The sequence below is a fragment of the Myotis brandtii genome, unplaced genomic scaffold (assembly GCF_000412655.1).
Source record: "Myotis brandtii unplaced genomic scaffold, ASM41265v1 scaffold517, whole genome shotgun sequence".
Taxonomy (NCBI): Eukaryota; Metazoa; Chordata; class Mammalia; order Chiroptera; family Vespertilionidae; genus Myotis; species Myotis brandtii.
The window spans coordinates 1,413,617-1,433,673 of record NW_005369706.1 but is presented as its reverse complement, the minus strand read 5'-3'; the positions used below and the strand labels follow the sequence as shown (position 1 = coordinate 1,433,673).

The window sequence follows — 20,057 nt, the reverse complement described above, 5'->3', positions numbered from 1 at the left end:
GCACAATTCACCATAGCTAAGATTTGGAAACAGCCTAAGTGCCCATCAGTAGATGAGTGGATTAAAAAACTGTGATACATCTACAATATAAAATACTATGCAGCGGTAAAAAAGAAGGAGTTCTTACCATTTGCAACAGCATGGATGGAACTGGAGAGCATTATGCTAAGCAAAATAAGCCAGTTGGAGAAAGATAAATATCACATGATCTCACTCATTTGTGGAATATAATGAACAACATAAACTGATGAACAAAAACAGATCCAGAGACAGAGAAGCATCTTTCAGACCATCAAACCTCAGAGGAAAGGCCGGGAGGCGGGTGGGAATGGGGAGAGATCAACCAAAGGACTTGTATGCATGCATATAAGCATCACCAATGGACACAGACACCACGGGGGTGAGGGCATGAGCGGGTGGGGGGAGTTAATGAGGGGATAAGGACACATATGTTATACCTTAATAAAGAAAAAAGAAAGGATAGTTCTGCCTGACTGGTGTGGTTCAGGTGATGGTTCGATTCCCAGTCAGGGCACATGCCCAGGTTGCAGGTCTAATCCCCAATAGAAGGTGTGCAGGAGGCAGCCAATCAATTATTCTCTCTCAACATTGATGTTTAATCTATCCTTCTCCCTTCCTCTCTAAAATCAGTAAAAATACATATATTTTTTAAAACAGGCTAGTTCTATCAGTCCACATTTTCTCTTAGTCCTTGGTCTTTCCTGGATGTTCTGATTAGATTATTTCAAGAGTCCGTTTGGTGTGGTGGTTAAGAGCATAGGCTCTGGAGCCAAACTGCTTGGGTTAAACTCATGTCTCTTCCATACATCAGTTATGTGACCTGGGGGAAATTACTAAACTTCTCTGAGCTTCTCTTTCCCTGTTTGTAAAGTAAGATGACAGTACCTATCTTTTATAGTTCTGCTGAGCACAGTCACTAAGTATTAGCTCTTTTTGTTGTTACCTCTAGAACAGCCGTGGGCAAACTACGGCCCGCGGGCCAGATCCGGCCCGTTTGAAATGAATAAAACTAAAAAAAAAAAAGACCGTACCCTTTTATGGAATGATGTTTACTTTGAATTTATATTAGTTCACACAAACACTCCATCCATGCTTTTGTTCCGGCCCTCCGGTCCAGTTTAAGAACCCATTGTGGCCCTCGAGTCAAAAAGTTTGCCCACCCCTGCTCTAGAAGATCCACATGATCCATTTTATGTCAGCCGTCTGCAACCAGTACTAACTAAGCCTTTCTGTGACCTCACGCTCACCTTCTTCCCCTCTGTCCAGGATCCTGAGCAAGTGCACCACATTGAGGAAGATATTTTTGGACATGGATGCAAAGGAACTCCCACCACATGTGAAATGTGCCCTGTGGATTGGTCTGTTTCCCTGGGCTCATGTTCCTGTCCACTTCCTCCTGAAGCACTGGCAATTTCCTTGTATCAGGGAAGACAATAAGTCATTGTAAGATAGCCTTCCAAACACACGTCAGCCCATTTCAGTCCATCTTAATGCCCCAGCCAACTTCAAGGAGTTAATACCCAGCAATGGGTATTACCTTCTGAGCAGGAGTCATTTGTTATGTACAGTAAGTACCACAGCATTTCTCTCAAGCTGATCTTATATGATTTTCTAGTCAGGGTGGTATTACTCTGCTAGAAGTAACACCAAGTCTAAGACAACTGCAAGTAATGAGTATTAGATATTATCACCACTGTGTACTAAGCATCTGGAAGAGGCAGGCAAGTACCACAACCTGGAAATCAGAATTCTGGGAGCCTCTGAAGCACACACATTTTAAAAATTCTTCAACCTGAAAATATTTTTTAAAATATATTTTATTGATTTTTTTACAGAGAGGAAGGGAGAGGGATAGAGAGAGAGAAACATCGATCAGAGAGAAACATCGATCAGCTGCCTCCTGCACACCCCCTCCTGGGCATGTGCCCACAACCAAGGTACATGCCCTTGATCGGAATCGAACTTGAGACCCTTCAGTCTGCAGGCTGACGCTCTATCCACTGAGCCAAACCAATTAGGGCAACCTGAAAATATTGTGGCAAATCAGCCCCAGTTCCAACTAACCAAGAGGCAATGGGCAAAGTAGTGGATAATTAAAAATGTTGCAATGACTCCATTGGCCCTGGGAAGCCTATAATATTGTGAAATTTACAATATTAAATTGGATAAGTGAAAGATCCACCCATGTACTTTTGCATCACCCCAGAAGTCCTTCACAGTCCATTCAAAGTATTAAAGGTGGCCTTATGGTAACTCCCATTTCGTGGCCCATTTCTAGAAGAAACTGCCCAGGGTACTCCATATCTATTTAGCCCCCAAAACCATATGAAGCATGGCATTAACTGGGTGGATGAAGAACCTCCTCTGTTATACCACCTACCAACAAAATGATGGAGTCCACTACCTTACCACAGTGAAGCTTGCTTATAAAGAGCTCGCTGCATCCCTGTACCCAAAACATGCCCTTTCACAGAGTCTGTGGCATGATTCTTACCTACCCATCACCACTCTTCACCTCAGGTGGCTTCCAAACCTGGAAGCTTCAAGAAGCTATAGTTACCAAAAATATCTCCCAGCCTGCCAAAAACTGATGCGAGGAGTATGTCAATGGGTGCTTGATTCGGGAGGAAGGCATCCACATGGGTGCTATTGTCCAGCACACCTCCAAGCACACTATAACCATCCATATGGGAAGCTGGAAATCTACTATTTGGAAACAGATAATAGAGAATATCATCCGGTTGTACCCTTAAGGATGATCTGTCTGAGGCCTTAGGACAGATAAAGAGCTCCCACTGTCACCTGCACCCAGACCAACAGTTACTACAGGCCAGATCCCATTGCCCACTAGAAATATGCTCCTGCTCTTCAGTTTATATCTGCTTACCCCCACTCCCTACTCTCCCAAAGTCAAATCACCAAACTCAAATGACACTGCTACCAGGAACTGGCCCCTCTCGTTGCTGTAACCTGTGATGAAGCACAGATCAGCCCCCTGGTCAGGCCAGGCTTCCAGAACTCTATACCCTGCCGCCTTTCCAAGTCCCCAACTATCTGTAGAGGGAGGGGATTCAAACAGTGTCCCACCCTGGCAGTGTCATTATCTCAGAGAATATTAGAGGGCTCTTCCATAGGAGTGCAAAAGGGAGGGAGGAGAGACAGAGTCGAGGGAGTGGGGCCAAGCCATGAAGAAGGGGGAAAGCAGGAGCTGGGGAAGAACTCCAGAAAAGAAGTGCATCCCCACCCTCCACCAGAGGTGAGGCAGCAATCTCAACAATTTTCAGAGAGAAGGGCCAATTTTCATCCAGTTCCTGACAGCTCAGGATTCAGAAGTGTAAGCCAAATCCTATTTAAGCAGAATATGAATTTGTTAAAAGAATATTGGTGGGATTATATCAAACTAAAAAACTTCTGCATGGCAAATAAACAACAAAATGAAAAAACAACCTGCAGATGAGAGAGAATATTTTCAAACCATATATTTTGATAAAGGGTTAATATCCAAAAGTATAAAAAAACTCATAACTTTAGCAAAAAAAAATTTGATTAAAAAATAGGCAAAGGAACTGAAAAGACATTTCTTCAAAGAAGACACACAAATGGCCAACAGGCATTTTAAAAGATCATTAATCATCAGGGAAATGCAAAATAAAACCACAATGAAATAACACCTCACATGTTTAAAAAAACAAACATGAAAGACAAGTGTTAGTGAAAATGTGGAGAAAAGGGAACCCCCGTGCACTGTTGGTAGGAATACAAATTGGTGCAGCCTCTATGGAAAACAGTATGTAAGTTCCTTCAAAAATTAAAAATAGAACTACCATATGATCCAGCAATTCCATTTCTGGGTATATAACCAAAGGAATTGAAATCAGGGTTTCAAATTGATATCTGCATTTCCATGTTCATTGCAACATTATTCACAATACCCAAGACATGGAAGCAACATAAATGTCCACAATGCATGAATAGATCAAGAAAATGCAATATATGTATACAGTGGAAATCTGCCATTTGCAATAACATGGATGAACCTGGAAGACACAGAAGGCCAAATACTACATGATACCACTTATATGAGGAACCTAAAATAATCAAACTCAGAAGCAGAGAGTAGAATGGTGTTGCCAGAGGCTAGGGGAAAGGGCATTGGGGGTGGTGTGGGGGGGGGGGGGGTGGGGGTGGAGGGCAGTAGTCAAAGGGTACAAGTTTCAGTTCTACAAGATGAGTAAGTCCTGGAGATCTATGCAGCATAAAGGTTGTAGTTCAATTGCATTACATATTTAAAAGTTTGCTAAAAGGGTAAATCTTGTTAAATGTTCTTATCACAAAATAACAATAAAGAGGGTGGGAGGAAATCTCTGGAAGGAATATAAACGTTTATGGTATAGATTTTAGTGATGGTTTCCTAGGTGTGTACTTATCTCCAAACTCATTAAGTTGTATAAAATATGTACAACTTTCTATGTCAATTACACAACACAGTAAAAAAAATAGTTTTTTTAAATATTTGGAAATAAAAATTTTAAAAATTTAAAATTTTAAAAAGAAGAAAATAATATTGGGAAGCACATAAAAGCTGTAGAAGGAACAGAGAACCAAGCTTGATGGATAGTAACCAGGAACACTGTTCCGAATCATGCTGCAGACCTGGTGAGGCACAACTACTGCAATCAATGCTAGGGTAGGCACCACTGGCACCAAGGATGCTGGGCCCTGCACACTGTGCTACAGCCAAGCACAGTTTCACTGCTGCAACTTCCCATCAACAGAAAAAGGCTTTACAAACCGCTGCTTCTTTGCAACCTCATCTTTGATTCAAAATCTGGAACAGATGTATTTGATTGTCCTAGCCAAACTTTCTGCCCAGGCCCTAGCTGTAAGAGTGGCTAAGTATCGTAGCCCAGCGATTTTCAACTTTGTTCATCTCATGGCACACAGAAACTACTAAATGTCTGTGACACACCAAAAAATGTATTTTTTGCTGGCCTGACAAAAAAAAAAATGTATAATTTTGATTCATTCACACCAAACGGCTATTGCTGTGTTGGCTATTGTCATTTTTTTATTTGACAAAAGGGAAAAGAGGTCAATGCCCCTGACTAAACAGTCAGGTATTGCATGTTTTACAGATTCTCGCAGCACACCAGTGTGCCTCGTGTCCCGCAGCACACTGGTTGAAAATCACTGTCTTAGTCTGTTCAGGGTGCTATAACAAAATGCCATAGACTGGGTGGCTTGTAAACAACAGAAATTTATTTCTCACTGTTCTGAAGGCTGAAGGCCACGATCGGGGTGCCAGCATGGTCGGGTGAGGTCCTCCTCCAGGTCGCAGGCTTCACTTTGTGTCCTCCCATGGTGGAAGGGGTGAGGGAACTCTCTCAGGCCTCTTTTCTAAGGACACTAATCCCACTGATGAAGGCTCTGCCCTCATGACCTAATCACCTCCCAAAGCCCCCACCTCCAAATACCATCACTTTGGGCATTACGTTTTCAAAGTATAAATTTGGAGGACAAGGGTTCTCCTTCCCTTGCTGAGAAGTTACTGTGTTTAGCTGGAGCAGCTAGTGGCCACCTTACTACAGGTGAGCAACATCTGCCTAGACTGCAGCCAATCCAGGTAAATGAAAGATGAAGAAAAAGAGCCACATGGGGACATCCACTGAGTTCCTGGGTCCAGCCATACTTAAAGCAAAAATTCCTGCCCTGCTTCAAATTTGTGACCCAATAAAATCTCTGGTTACTGAAAAAATAAAATTAAATAAATAAATAAATAAATAAATAAATAAATTTGGAGGACACATTCAGACCATTACACTGGGTAAGGAAGATCTAGTCTTTTCAGCCTAGTGATATATAGGTTTTGCCCCAGAGGGGAGTCCCAAACCCTCATAAGAATACTAGATCTACACTCTACTACTCTGCCCTACCCCACCCTACCCTACTCTGCACTAGCCCCACCCCCTGTCCTTTCCACTTTACTCAACACGAATCAGGCTCCAAATCAATAGCAAGCTGGGCCCTCTCTAATACTTTTAACACTTGCTGTCCTGCTGCCTGAAATGTTCTTTCGGATACTACCATGTCCCACAGACAACTCCTTACCCTCCAAGACTCAGCTCAAACATAACTTTCCCTTTAGACCAATTAGAGCTCTGCAAATACACCAGTCCCCAAAAGGGATTGCTGCCTTGGCCAGATTAAGTGCCTTTTTTCACCTGCACTAATCCTAAATATCTATCTATATCTTGATTTCAGCAGGAGGCCACTCAAAGCCCAGGAGACAGGGAGGAGCAAGAAAGTGGGGAAGGTGGTCTCTTGATCTCCGGATTCTCCCTCGCTCCCCTCTGTCACAGGCATTGTGATGTGACTCCTGAAGATACCAAAAATGGAGAATCAGATGTGTGTTGCTCGGAGAGATCCCTGCCATGTGTGTGGTTGGCATGGAGAGTAGAGGCTCAGAGAATCAAATAGTCCCATTTGTCAAATCTGCTCTCGTTTCAGACCAGAAGGAACTGGTGCCCACGAAGCTTCCCCCGATTATCTCAAAAGATGGGAATTATTCTGTGCACCAGAATAGCCACGCAAAGTACCACGAAGCTGTACGGAAGGTGTTGCTAAAGACATGTGAGTACCCCTGGGTGGGCTATGTCTTGAGTTCCTAAAAAATGGCCTGGATGAGGTGGGGCATGGTTATAGGGCAGGGAATAAAGAGTGCCAAGAGGAGAGACTGAGAAGATGAGGGAGAAAGTAGACCTGAGTGGTGGAGTGAGCAAGATAAAATAAAAATTGAATCAGACTTGAAGGCAGAAGGTCCAGGTTTCAGTCCAGTTCTGCCTCTTTTAAATGTCTCAACTTGAGTAGTCACTTATTCTTAATTAACCTGTTTCCTCGTTCATTAAAAAAAAAAAAACCCAGAAAATAGCTGCTCTACTAATCTTACAGACTTGCTATGAGGATCAAACCAAAAGTGTGACAATTTAGGAAAAGTACTTGTATATTATTACATGCTATGCCTCCAAGGAGTGGTAGACCAAGCTCTAGCTTTGGAATTCGAACTGAGTTGAAGTTCCAAACAAGTTGTGTAACCTTAAGAAAATGATTTTAAACATTTAACTGCTCCAAATCATCTGGAAATGGAAACAATACTCTAGCATTGTGTGAAAGTTAGAGAAGATGTACGTTTTAAAAAGCATCTAGGACAAATTACTGATACATTTGATAACGTGTAGGAATCTCCAGGGAATTATGCTATGTAAAGAAAGGCAGTCCCTGAAAGAGCACATGCTGTATGATACTGATTGTATAAAACTTTTTTCCTTTCTTTTTAAAAAATATGGAATGCTTCACTAATTTGCGTGTCATGCTTGTTAATCTCTGTATCATTCCAATTTTAGTATATGTGCTGTGGAAGCCAGCACGGCAACATTCTTTTTAAAAATATGTTTGTACTGATTTCAGAGAGGAGGGGAGAGGGAGAGAGAGATAGAAACATCAATGCTGAGAGAGAATCATTAATTGGCTGCCTCCTGCACGCCCCACACTGGGGATTGTGCCTGCAATCCGGGAGCAACCCGGTCATGTGCCCTGACCAGGAATCAAACCATGACCTCCTGGTTCATGTTGATGTTCAACCACAGAGCCACACCAGCCAGGCAAGCATATAACATTTTTAAAAATTATGTAAATGAAGAAAAGATTATTGATTACCAATGTCGGGGGTGTGGAGGTGGAGGGTGTGGCTATAAAAGGCAACTCCAGGATCATGTAGTGATGGAGCTGTTCTATATCACTATGTTAATAGCATGGCTGTGATATTGTACTAGATAGCTTTGCAAGATGTTACTCTTGGGGGGCAATGGGTAAAGGGTATACAGGATCACTGTGTATCATTTCTTCCAACTATGTGAATCTGTAATTATCTCAAAATTAACATCTAATTTTAAAAAATAAAGCTTTCAGAAATTAAAAATGACATCCATGGCCCTGGCTGGTATAGCTTAGTAAGTTGGGCATTGGCCCATGCACTGAAGGATTGTCAGTTTGATTTCCAGTCAGGGCACATGCCTAGGTTTTGGGCTTGACCCCTGGTAGGGGGTGTGCAGGAGGTAGCTGACAATGTTACATTCTCACATTAATGTTTCTCTCCCTCTCCCTTCCTCTCTCTCTAAAAATCAATGAAAAAAATTATTTTAATGACATACATGGCCCAGCCAGCATGGCTCAATGGTTGAGCATCGAACTATGAAACAGGAAGTCACAGCTCAATTCCCAGTCAGGGCACATGCTGAGGTTGCAGGCTTGATACCCAGTAGGGGGCATGCAGGAGGCAGCTGATCAATAGTTCTCTCTCATCATTGTTGTTTCTATCCCTCTCTCCCTCTTCCTTCCTCTCTCTGAAATCAATAAAAATATTTTTTAAATGACATGCATGAAGGATTATCTAAGAATTATTTCTAATAGCAAAACTTTTAAAAAGCTTATTACAATTAATAAGAGAATAATTAAGTAAAAAATGTAACATCTACTCAACGGTGTATTAGGGATTTTTAAAAAATGATTATAAAGACTATGTACTCATAATATTAGGCTATAATTCTAATTTTTAAAAATATAAACATTTTATACAGTGGTTCGCAACCTTGGCTGCACATTAGAATCACTTTGGGAATCTTTTTAAGCCTGATTTCTGGGCCTCATCCTCCGGAAATTCTGTTTTATACACTAGTATAATTAGATTTATTCAAATAGTGAAAATACCCCCCCAAAATCGAAATAGGTCTGACATTCTTTCAAAAGTTTAAGAACACCTCTAATATGACATTTACAACATGACAGATCCTTGATAAATGATATCTATTAGCAGTATGTAAACATGAGGTAGTATAATTGCTAAATTTCAGAGAATTACCTGGAATGAACAAAGAAAGGAACTATTTCAGAGAGGAAGGAAGGGAATGAGGATGATTAAGCATTTAAAAAAAAAAAAAAGCCCTGGCCACTCGCTCAGTGGTTAGAGCATCAGTCTGCAGACTGAAGGGTCGAGGGTTTGAACCTGTGGACCCATCTTGCATATTTCCCAAGTGGGTTGACCACTTGCTTTTCCACTATTTTAGCATGTGGGGGAAGCTCTCTAAGAGATGGGCTTAGTAGCAGCAGGAAGAACCAAAACTGATTCAACTGACCATGAAGGGTGTGAGATGCTGGAATCCGGAAGTAAAGCTGGGTGTGGTGACCAAACTCCTAGGACTTCTCAGCACCTGGTCAGGCCCAGTTGCTTATGCTGCCCTGACCCACAAAAGGGAGTACAGAACTAAAAGAAATTGGATAACTTGTGCTTCCCTAAACCTTTCAGTCCCCAATCAAGTCTTTAGAGTCCCCTTGACTGATGCTCAGAACTTCAGCTTCTGGAGGTCAAATGAGCCAGGAGTGCGCCCAGAAGACACCATGCCGTGGGTCCGGAGCCCTCGCCACTGCCTCATTAAAAGCCCAATGACCAGGTTAGGCGGGGAGGGGTTAGACTATTCCCTCCACTCAAATCCTTAGAGACTGTTTCATCTCTACTCAGAGTTAGGGAATAGAAGAGGTATTTTGAGTCTTACCAGGGAAAGTGGCCCCAAAATTTGGGCAGTGGTGGCATTCAAAGGAGGTAAAGATTTATCTGTGTCTTTGTTTCGCCATGTGGATATGACTTCTGAGCAGGCACAAGACAAGTGTCTATAGGATTCCTGTGGGAATCCTCCCCCTGTTGCTGCCTCCTCGCCCTCCAGCCACTATCCATTGGCAGTAGTCCTACTTCCTCATCACTACCCCTGCCCATTCTGCCCTGAGATAGTCTTGACCTATGTTTAAGGACCCCCGCCACACACACACACACACACACACACACACACACACACACACACACACACACACACACACACACACACACACACACACACACACACACACACACACACACACACACACACACACACACACACACACACACTCCGGCCTAGCCTGACTGAATCTGAGACCCTCTCTTTTCCAGGTTTATGGATCACTCTACCCTCAATGACAGACTATTCAGTCTGTATTGAGCAAGATGTGCTTGCAGAAGGACAGGATGGTCCGTGGAAGGAGGACAAAGAAGGGGAAAGAGGAAAAAGGTGTCCGGCTCTGATGGCTGACTAATGAAAAAGTAAACTTTAGATTGGACCAGAAGTCACTCCTATGCTCTGAACGTGAGGGGGAGGGAAACGATCCCAGTGCCCAAAGTCCCGTGAGGTCAGGTATGTGAGTTCTTGAAGCAGCCAGAACTTGGTGTTTGCTTGGGAGGGGCCAGGGCACTGGGAAGACCACCACAGGGGGTCCTAACCTCATGCGTGGAAGAGGCCAGCGTAACAGATCTGGGAAGTCTCATTGGTCCTCATGATGCTGCAGGGCCTAGAGGAGCTATGCTCTCAGAAGACACTGCAGCTTCACTGCGGCCAGGAGGAAAGCAGAGGAAGTCCTCTGACCACAGACAACCGAGGTCCACCCAGCCTTCAGGCAGGAGGCTGCCTCCACACCAGGCTCTGCTGATTCTGACCCAACCCGGGGCCCAGAACAGCAGCAGAGAACAGAGAATTTTACAAAGAGTTTGATTTTATTGATATTTAAATATATTAAATATTTCACTGAAATACATGGTACATCCCCCACCCCTCCCCTCCCACAGTGGTTACAGTATAAAACCAAGTCCCTGGGCCTCCTTTCCACTGGTTTCTCCCACCAACCAGTGAAGAAGGGGACAGCGATAGCCCGGAGGAAGAGCATGGCTGGCACTGTGGTACAGGGAGCCAGGGTGTGGACAGGCCCTTCCCGCCTAGCAAGCAGCAGAGACAAGTCACCCAAGACTGCGGTCTTCCCACTCTGGTCTCCTTATCCCCTCACCCCCACCCCATGTCTCCAAGCAGTCCCTTCCTATCCAGGGATATGGCCGGAGGGAGGGAAGTTGATTTTCTGTCTGGTCCAACTAGTCTTTTTCCCTCTTCCTGCCTTGTCTTAACAAAGTGCCTAATGGCCTGTTTGGTTGATGCATGAAGATTCCCCTAAGGCAGGCAGTTCAAATCAGAAACCAGGCCTCTACCAGGAACTAGAGTCAGAAAGGGCATGAAGAAGGGAACTTGCCCTTTCTACTCCCAATCCAGCAACTCTGGGATGCACTCTCCTCTGCCTCTCGTCACCTCCGAGACAGAGCAGTCTTTAAGCAAAATTCAGGCTTAAATAGGTACAGACAGAGAAACCAAGGCACCAACTAATTCAGGCCAGAGGCAAGAGGTTGCAGGGAAAGGGAAAAAGAAGGCAGGGATAGGACAGGAATATAGAATCCAGCCTCCTAACCCTCCTGCCAAGCCCTTGCAGGCTGCATGGGGGTTGGGGAGCCAGGAGCATGCTAGACTCAGGCTGAAGGCTGGGGAAGGCCAACTTTCAAGCCCGCCTACCCCATCCCCTAGTACCGGTATCTGGGTCCTCAGAAGGATCCCATGCTACCCCAGTCCCAAAGCATACCTCGCCCCAGGACACCAGCTGGGAAACCCAAGAAAGTCCTGAGCCTCTGCCCACCAAACCCTAGACAGTTCAGGCTGGTCTCTGCCCAGGCAGGGAGATAGTTATGCTGCACACATGGCCCCAATGGCACTTAGGGATTTGGCACAAAAAGGACTCTTCTCCCCAGGGACCCCTTCTCTTGCCAGGACACCAAATCCCTCTCCTGGGCCACCTGGGCATCTCTCTCCGTCCTTTGAAACCTGAAACACCGCCTTTTTCCCAGAAGACAGAGGCCCACAGGAGAGAGGCAGCCTGGGTGGAGAGCTGAGGAACAGGAGCACGAAGGACACAGTCCTGGACAACAGACACGCACACAAAGACCGACATGCACACACACTGCACAGACACACAGGCCCTCCCAGTGCCGAAGGCTTGGGAGGATAGTTTGGGATCAGGGTCATCTTCCTGCAGGCTCTGGCCCTTTCTAACTTGGCAATAGAAGGGGTAGAGAAGCTCCAGCCACCCCTCCCCCCCTTGCCAGCAGACAGCAAGAGAGCACAGGGGCAGGGTGACCTGATCCTGCCGTCGGGCCCTCAGATCAGAGTCCGGCCCCACCCCCTCCCTGGCCAGCCTGCTCTCTTTGGCACCTGCAGGTGAATTTCCAGCTCCTGCTCTGACATCCCCACACAAATGCCTGCTCTCTGGCCGGGCATTTTCACAGTACCAATGAGGCCAGATGCCCCTTTCCCTGACACTTTGCAGGAACTGGGGCTAAATCTGAGCTGTCAGAAGTCCCTTTGTTCCCCTTTGGGGACAGATCATGGGACTAGGATTTGGCAAATGGAAACATTCCCCTGAAATATGGACAGAACTGGGTTCTGAGAGCATCTCCCTCCTCTGCCTGTGCCTAGGAGGGAGACCTGGCTGAGGCCAGGAGACCCCAGGACCATGCTGGGGATGCAGGCGTAGCAAAGGCAAGCATGGAATAGGCACTCTTCACACCTGCCCCAGTCTTTGTACAAAGTATTCCCAGGAAAAAGGGAAAGGAAGGGCCCGGTCCTGAGCCTGCTGCCCAGACAGGGAAAGGGAGGCATGGCAAGCTGTCATTTCCATCTTTCCGGCAGGAGGGCTCCCACTGCTATTCCCTCCCCTGCTCCCAAAAGCTGGAATAAAGGAGAGAGAACAGCCCTGCCTCAATTTAAAAAGAAAGTCACTTACAAAACCCTCTTGGTATCCCCTCATTCTCCAGCCTGAGGGCAAATGAGCATGGTCCAAGCACAGCCTGCTGGGTGTTCCCTTTTGTGGTCAGCAGGGTCTTGAGGTACAGTGCCCCCTGCCACAGCTTCATCCAGCAAGCAGAGTCCACTCAAATGCCCACCTTGGTCCCTTCAGCTAAATTAGTAGCTGGGCCCTGCTAACTGCTGGGACCCCCATTGAGGAAGTAAGTGGTCATCTCCCCTTTGCCCTTCACCTTGACCACCCCTCGACACTCCAGCTGGTAGCCCTTGGCAGCTAGAACCTGGTACAGGTCCGTGGTCACCTAGGAGGATGGGAAGGGAGACTGCTTAGCTGGGATTCTTCCTGCTACATTTGTAGGGGCCCAGGGGTCCTCTCATCATACTAGCTGCCCTCCCCCAAGCCCCAGCACACTGCCACCCTATCCCTGTCCTAAGGGTTGCAGAAAAGGACCGACAGAAGCCCCCTGGACCCATACCCTACCAGCCTCTGCTCACAGGCCCCTCACCTGGATTCGGTCAGGAACCCCTGTGCTGTCCATCCGGCTAGAGACATTCACTGTGTTCCCCCAGATGTCATACTGTGGCTTCCGAGCCCCAATGACGCCTGCCACAACGGGGCCCATGTTCAGTCCTGGGGTGGAGAGAGCAGTAAGACATTTGAGATGAGTGGCTTTCCAGGGTCGCCCAGGGAGTCATCTCACCTCCTGGCACTTTAGAAGGAGCCAGAGAAGAAAATGGCAAAGGGACAAGTGTCCTGGTTGTAAAGAATGGTCCTGTCAGTTGAGGAGCTCCCCCGAGGCAGGACAGCTCTGCTGGAACAGTAGCTCACCTACTGAATGTGCGCCCTGTGCCAGCCACTCTGGTAAGCATTTCCATTAGTATTTCATCCTCTCAAAAGCCTAAAAGGTAGGTATCAGTATCCCCATTTTCCAGATAAGGCAAGTGAAGCTAAGAGAAGGTAGATGACTTGCTAAATAAGCCAGCAAGTGCAATACCCAGAATTCAAACCAGTCAGTCTGACTACAGGACCTATGCTATTAACCACTCCCATCCTCAGTTCATCTGAGAGGGGGTTCCCCTCATCACACTGGCCGTAGGTAAGGGCACAGGTACTGGAGTCGACATAAACCTGGTTTTGAATCCCAGTTCAACCACTTACTAATTACTTAATCTCTGAGAGTCCGTTTCTTTATCTTATCTGTCCAAGGGGATGATAATGTGAGGATTAAAGTGTGAAACAGTGCCCAGCACATAGCTGGCCCTCAGTGAATGATTGTTGTCCTTCATATCAGACAATATAGTGAGAGAAAGAAAACCCACAAGCGTCCCGATGGGGGATCTGTGATGCCGTCCTGCCTGGTCCCTAGGCTTTCCTCAGAAACAGCCCTGGGAAACCCGCCAGCCACCAGGCCCTCTCACCAATCTTCATCTGGAAATTGTTGAAGGAGTGCTCATTGATGTGCTTCATCTGCTCCATGAGCCGCATGGCATAGTCTGCGAGGGCAGTGATGTGGGAGCGGCCCACCTGGTCATAGGTGCTGGCATTCAGCCCCGAGGCAGCCATGTAGGTGCTGCCAATCGTCTTGATCTTCTCCAGCTGCCGGAACCGCTCCTCACTGATGATCTGGACAGCACAGGGGAGCCGGCTCTCAAGGCAAAGAGGCCAAAACCAGCCCTGCCCCCAGCGCCCATTCCTTGCCATGCCCTGGCCCCTTCGCCACTGCCCGGTCTCAACAGCTCCCCTCCTTTCAGTGAGAGAGCCTCCCTCCCAGCTGCTGGTCTCAGAGCAGGGCTGAGGAGCCAGGAAGACAGGCCTCCCTCACCAGGCAGCCATCAGAACCCAGGCCAGGGCTTGAGCGCTCAGCTTCAGGTCAATTCAATAGCTCACTCACAGAATCCAGAACCACAGAAGGGATATCAAGCATCAATTATTCCAACCTGACCTTTTGGGAAACCGAGTCCCAGAGTGAGGAAGTGCCTCCCCCCCAGCAGAGTGGAAAGCCCATCCCTGATCTGGATCTTTAGGACACTTCCTTATATTTTGCTTCTCTTTCCTTATTTAGGGGGACCATCTTGCTCACTTGGATTAATCGGGCTCTGTCCATAGACTCTTGCTTTCCTCTTCAAAAACATTCACCTGGTACCTATCCTGTCCCCTCCAGATCCTCTTGTCCTCCTTTGCTCCCTAACAATGATGACCCTACCCGACTGGGGCTCCCCTCTATGCTGCCTCTTAACACCCTCATGGGTCCCTATCCTCCCTCCACTCTACCTACGCTTACCCTGCCCCTAACATCTCTGGGTCCCATAAAATCTCCCTCCCTTCTCCAGCCACCCCTCCAACCCAGCCTTCTCAACCAGAGGTCCTCCCACTCTGCCAGCACCAGCTCACTGGACAAGCACCTCATCAAAGTCAGCGATGATCTCGTTGAGCAGCCGCAGGCACTCCACGCCCTCATTGTTTGCCTCCAGCTCCACGTAGAACTCAGAGAAGTTGGCAATGGAGGCAAACATGACAGCCACACACTCACAAGACTGATAGTAGAGCTCATCGTTCCGGCGCTCCCGGGCCAGAAAGTGGGCGGCCACGTCCTTGGGCAGAATGTTGTGCAGCAGCCTCCGGTTGTAGGCCTGGAGCTCCTCCATATCCTCCTTCTCCCCTGTTGCCTGTGGACACCACACCCATCACCCAGTGCCCACCATTCACAAGGGGCGGTGCAGCAGCCAACGCCTGAAGGTGGGCATAAGAGGGAACCACGTGGGAGAAGGAAGGCCTGGACAGATGAGGCCTAAAGAACAGGCAAAGGGGTGAAGAAGGCAGGAACAGAGACACAGAGGAGGCCTGGAGCCAAGGTAGGTTTGGGGCGACCAGAGCCTTAGCCGGCTAATGAGATGCATTTCTGGTTTGGCCTAGGCTCTGCCCCCCAAGTCCTCTCCCCCTTCCCGGGCCCACGCAGTCACCTGCAGTTTCCAGAGGAAGTCCAGGCGGGCAGTCGATTCCACCTGCTGAGCATGCAGATACAGCGCCAGCGCAAACACCAGCAGAATCACGGGGGTCATGTATTTGAGCGCCACCCTCCCTGCAGCTGGGCTGCAGGTAAGCAGAGGCATGCTCAGTGTCTGAAGGAGGTATCTGGCAGCCCTACCCTTCACGGCCTCAGAGCCCTTACTCACCAGTCCAGCCCATCGATGGTCTCATTGGAAGAAGCCCTGGCAGGAAGACACAAGAGACAAAGTCATCGGTTCTCCCTGGGATACAGAGTGGGGGCAGGGAAGGGGAGACAGAAACTGCATCGACTGAGTACATACCACAAACCAGACAATGGGCCAGGGCTTTGCTTACAGTCACTCATTAAGAGCAGAGGTTCCACTCCTGGCTCCTCTACTTACCAGCTATGTGACCTAGTACAAGTTGCTTAACTCTCCAAGCCTGTTTCCTCATCAACAAAAGAGGGATCAGATCTCAATAATGCATGCAAAAGGCTTAGCATGACAGTGTTAGTTACTATCATCTTCACAACCACCCTGTGAGACAGGTGGCATTGTCATTTAACAGATGAGGAAACTTAGGCGAAGAAAAGTTCAAGGTCAAGTTAATCCCCTGTTCAAGGTCACACAGCTAATGAGTGGCAGAGCAGGGATTCAAACCCAATGGACTCCAGAAGCTTTTTCAACTACACCAAGCTCTGGCCACAAATCACAAGGGGTGGGGTTTTACAGAGGAAAAGCCAGAGAGGTGTCCCAGGCAAAGCCCTCAAGCAGGAGTCAGAAGTTTTGGTTCCTGGTCAGGGCTCTGCCACCAAGCAGCTGTGTGACACAAGAGTGGACATGAAAGCATGCAAATTCGAAAGGGGATTTTTTTTTTTTAACGTCTAACCTAGAGACACAGGGATTTCCCAGCACTGGTGTTCCCTTGGGGAGACAGTTTGGGGTTATATGCTGGGAGCTCCTCCACCGCCTCCTTTCCCCGAACTGATGAGGGGTGAGTGGTGACATTCCACGGGCACAAGGGGCCTGGGCACCAGAGACTTCTGGGGGATGAAAGGGCCTGAGGATGAACTCACAAGCCATGGACGCCAAGCAGCAGGTCATAGTTGTCGAAGATGGTGGCTGGGGGGCCCAGCAGAAGCAGCACCAAGTAGATGAGCCCCAGGACAAAGATCATGGCCAGCTTCCCGATGCTACTGATATGCAGGAAGACAGAGCTGGCCAACAGACTCAGCAGCATGTTCCCGATGAAGTACTGGGGGCGACAGCAGGGGAGGTGTTGGGTGAAGGCAGAAGCCAAGGTGCCCCCATGCAGAGAGAGCCCCGCCCTCCCCTCCCCTGCCTCACCTGAGCTCCCCTCCACAACCTCAACCCCGAGCCTCTTCCACCCTCCAGTCACCCCCACCGCACACCGGGGCCCCTGGCTGCTCTTGAGTTGGCGACTCTGGTGAGATCCCAGTGCCCATCACCGGGTCTGGCCCAGAGGGGTCAATAACTGGTGCTAATAAGGAAGCCCCTCCGCCTGCCCTGCTCAGCACGGCTTGGTCACCTCAGGGAAGCTGCAGGTGGGGGCGGTGCCCTCACACAGGGGAGTATCAAGACCCAGAGAGTAATTGAGCTGCTGCAGGTGGCAGGCGGTGACGTCGGCAGGTGTCACATTCAGTATCCTCGCTGCGCAGGTTCGTATGGGGGTGTGGTTGCAGGTGAACTGTAGACGTGGGGAGAGGTATATCAGGGTAACCAAGGAAGCGAGGGGTTGCAAGGGCCATAACCCAGGTGCCTTATACTCCAGGGGCCCCAGTTCTCACTGAGGGATGACAAGAGATGGGGAGATCAAGGATGGAGGACTGGAATTGACCTCACCCCCTCCTTTGGGAAAACAGGCTCCCTGAGGGCAGGAAATGTGCCCCGGAGCCCAGAGCAGGTTTTGGCATGAGGAGGGAGGACCTTTACCATGTTGGCGATGGCGGAGGTGAACACAAGCAGGACTGAAAAGATGCCAACTGCAGTGCTGTGTGCCCGCGAGCGGACAATGCTGCGGGACAGGCGTTGCAGGGCCTCAGGGAAGATCTGTAGGCAGGAGACAGATGAGTTGGAGGCCACATCAGCCAGGGGGTATGGCCACCCAGGGGTGGGGCCCAATGAAGAGACACGACCTTCTCCTCCCTCTCCCCATGTGACCACCCCTGGCCCATCCTGCCCTCTCCCACCAGCCCTGGAAGACCCCTCCCTACTCACAGAGCCACAGGAGTACACGGCGCAAATCAGCACTGTGATCAACAGCAGCAGGAAGATCCCGACATAGAGCCCAAGCATCAGCGTTGAGCTGGGATGGAAGAGAGCCCGAGAAAATGTTACCCTGGAAGATTGGGTGTCCTTGTCCCACCTCCCGCTCCCCAGATGGGCAGGGCTCGGGCTCCAGGGACTGTGGGCTTCTGTGGGTGTTTGTGTGGGTGTTTAGGAAGGTTTTGGGAGGTGCTGGAGGGAAGAGAGGCTGAGCAAGGAGGGGCAGGGCTCTCACTGTGGGAAGATGAGGAGCTGGATGAAGCAGATGAAGCAGAAGACCAACAGGGCACAGGCCACGTAGGCTCCGAAACGGGGATCCACTTTCTGCGAGTACTGAGGGAGAGGAGGCTGAGCTGGCACTGGGCTCTGCCCTGGGGAGGAGCATGCTACCAGGGGCCTCAAGGGGGAGCAGCAGTTGGCCCAGTTGATAGGAATTCCCACCATGACCTGTGGTCACCTCCCATTCCCCCAATCCCTCTCCTGTTCCCTCACCTGTGCTCAGACTTCCCTGCCTGGACCTGCCTCCTCCCCAACCCTCCTCCTTCAGCATCCCCCAAACCTTCTTTTCAAGATCCTCTCTCTGGAAGGTGAGCAGGAACCGGCGCACATGGTCCTTGCGCAGCTGATCGATGCTGCGGGCATCAATGGCACGGCCCAGGAACTCGTCTACCTCATCCTCAGGGTTCAGGGCGTCTTGAGCGCCCCGGCTGAGGGCAGGGGACATGGCTTCACCAGGTGCATGCGCATGGCCATTGCAAAGGGAAGGACAGGGGCAGCACCCAGACGGAGTGTGAGCGAGTGTGTGGCACCTGCTCTCACACAACACATTTAAGGTCCAGGAGAGGGGGACCTCTGCTCCTCACAACCCCGTCCCAGGTGCAAATGCCGTCCCCACTCCTCCTCCTCGGTCACCCAACTTACTTGTCTTTGCTGGAATCATCAATGCCCTAGAGAAAGGGACAGAGTGTGCAAGTGAAGTAAAAGCTGTCTGCCCTGCTTCCCCCTCCCCAACACTGCTGAGGGTTCCCCCATATTCTTTGGGAATCTTGGGACCCCTGGGGTGATATCATCTCTCCCACCCCCAATACCAGAAATCATTCATAGTGATGGCAGTCGCAACCAGGCGGGCAGAAGAGGGAAGGGGGACACAGAGTGTTAAGGGAGACAAGAAAGTGAGGCCTAATTCTATGAAGCCAGCATCACCCTAATACCAAAACCAGATAAAGACAACACAAAGAAAGAGAATCACAGGCCAATATCCCTCATGAACATAGATGCCAAAGTCCTTAACAAAATTCTAGCAAATCAGATCCAGCACTACATTAGAAAGATCATACACCATGACCAAGTAGGATTTTTCCCGGGGATGCAAGGATGGTACAATACCCGCAAATCAATAAATGTGATATGTCACATAAACAAATTGAGAGATAAAAACCACATAGTCATATCAACTGATGCAGAAAAAGCTTCTGACAAAATCCAACACCCTTTCTTGATAAAAACCTTCAGCAAAGTGGGAATAGAGGGATCATACCTCAATATAATAAAAGCCTTATATGACAAACCTACAGCCAACATCATACTCAATGGGCAAAAACTAAAACCATCTCACCTAAGAACAGGAACAAGACAGGGATGCCCACTTTCACCACTCCTGTTCGACACAGTACTGGAAGTGCTAGCCATAGCAATTAGACAAGAAGAAGAAATAAAAGGTATGCAAATTGGAAAAGAAGAAGTAAAACTGTCATGTTTGCAGATGACATGATACTGTACATAGAAAACCCTAAAGACGCCATAAAAAATGATTAGACTTAATAAATGAATTTGGCAATGTAGCAGAATACAAAATTAACGCCCAGAAATCTATGGCATTTTTATACACCAATAGTGAACTTACAGAAAGAGAGATTAAAAAAACAATCCCATTTACCATTGCACCAAAAAAAAAAAATTAAGATATGTAGGAATAAACTTAACTAAGGAGGTAAAAGACCTGTACTC

At 48.2% G+C, this 20,057-nt stretch overlaps 1 protein-coding gene across 9 annotated transcripts in view; it reads right to left on the bottom strand.

Annotated features, from left to right (window-relative positions):
• Nucleotides 1-20,057, bottom strand: part of ADCY6 (adenylate cyclase 6) — a 52,181-nt gene that overhangs the window by 18,243 nt on the left and 13,881 nt on the right. For 7 of the 9 annotated variants that reach the window (XM_005877361.2, XM_014548599.1, XM_014548600.1 and 4 more), the window contains 13 exons: nt 18,972-18,997; nt 18,610-18,757; nt 18,286-18,383; nt 18,003-18,090; nt 17,718-17,834; nt 17,314-17,472; nt 16,841-17,019; nt 15,951-15,986; nt 15,738-15,867; nt 15,180-15,443; nt 14,196-14,400; nt 13,283-13,407; nt 10,634-13,078 (listed from right to left, as the gene is read on the bottom strand). In XM_005877361.2, the coding sequence (XP_005877423.1) occupies nt 12,953-13,078; nt 13,283-13,407; nt 14,196-14,400; nt 15,180-15,443; nt 15,738-15,867; nt 15,951-15,986; nt 16,841-17,019; nt 17,314-17,472; nt 17,718-17,834; nt 18,003-18,090; nt 18,286-18,383; nt 18,610-18,757; nt 18,972-18,997 (1,701 nt within the window). In that variant the 3' untranslated portion in view covers nt 10,634-12,952. Of the gene's footprint in view, nt 1-10,633; nt 13,079-13,282; nt 13,408-14,195; nt 14,401-15,179; nt 15,444-15,737; nt 15,868-15,950; nt 15,987-16,840; nt 17,020-17,313; nt 17,473-17,717; nt 17,835-18,002; nt 18,091-18,285; nt 18,384-18,609; nt 18,758-18,971; nt 18,998-20,057 lie in introns of those variants that run through there. The other 2 variants (XM_014548601.1, XR_001364230.1) reach the window with 2 other exon arrangements.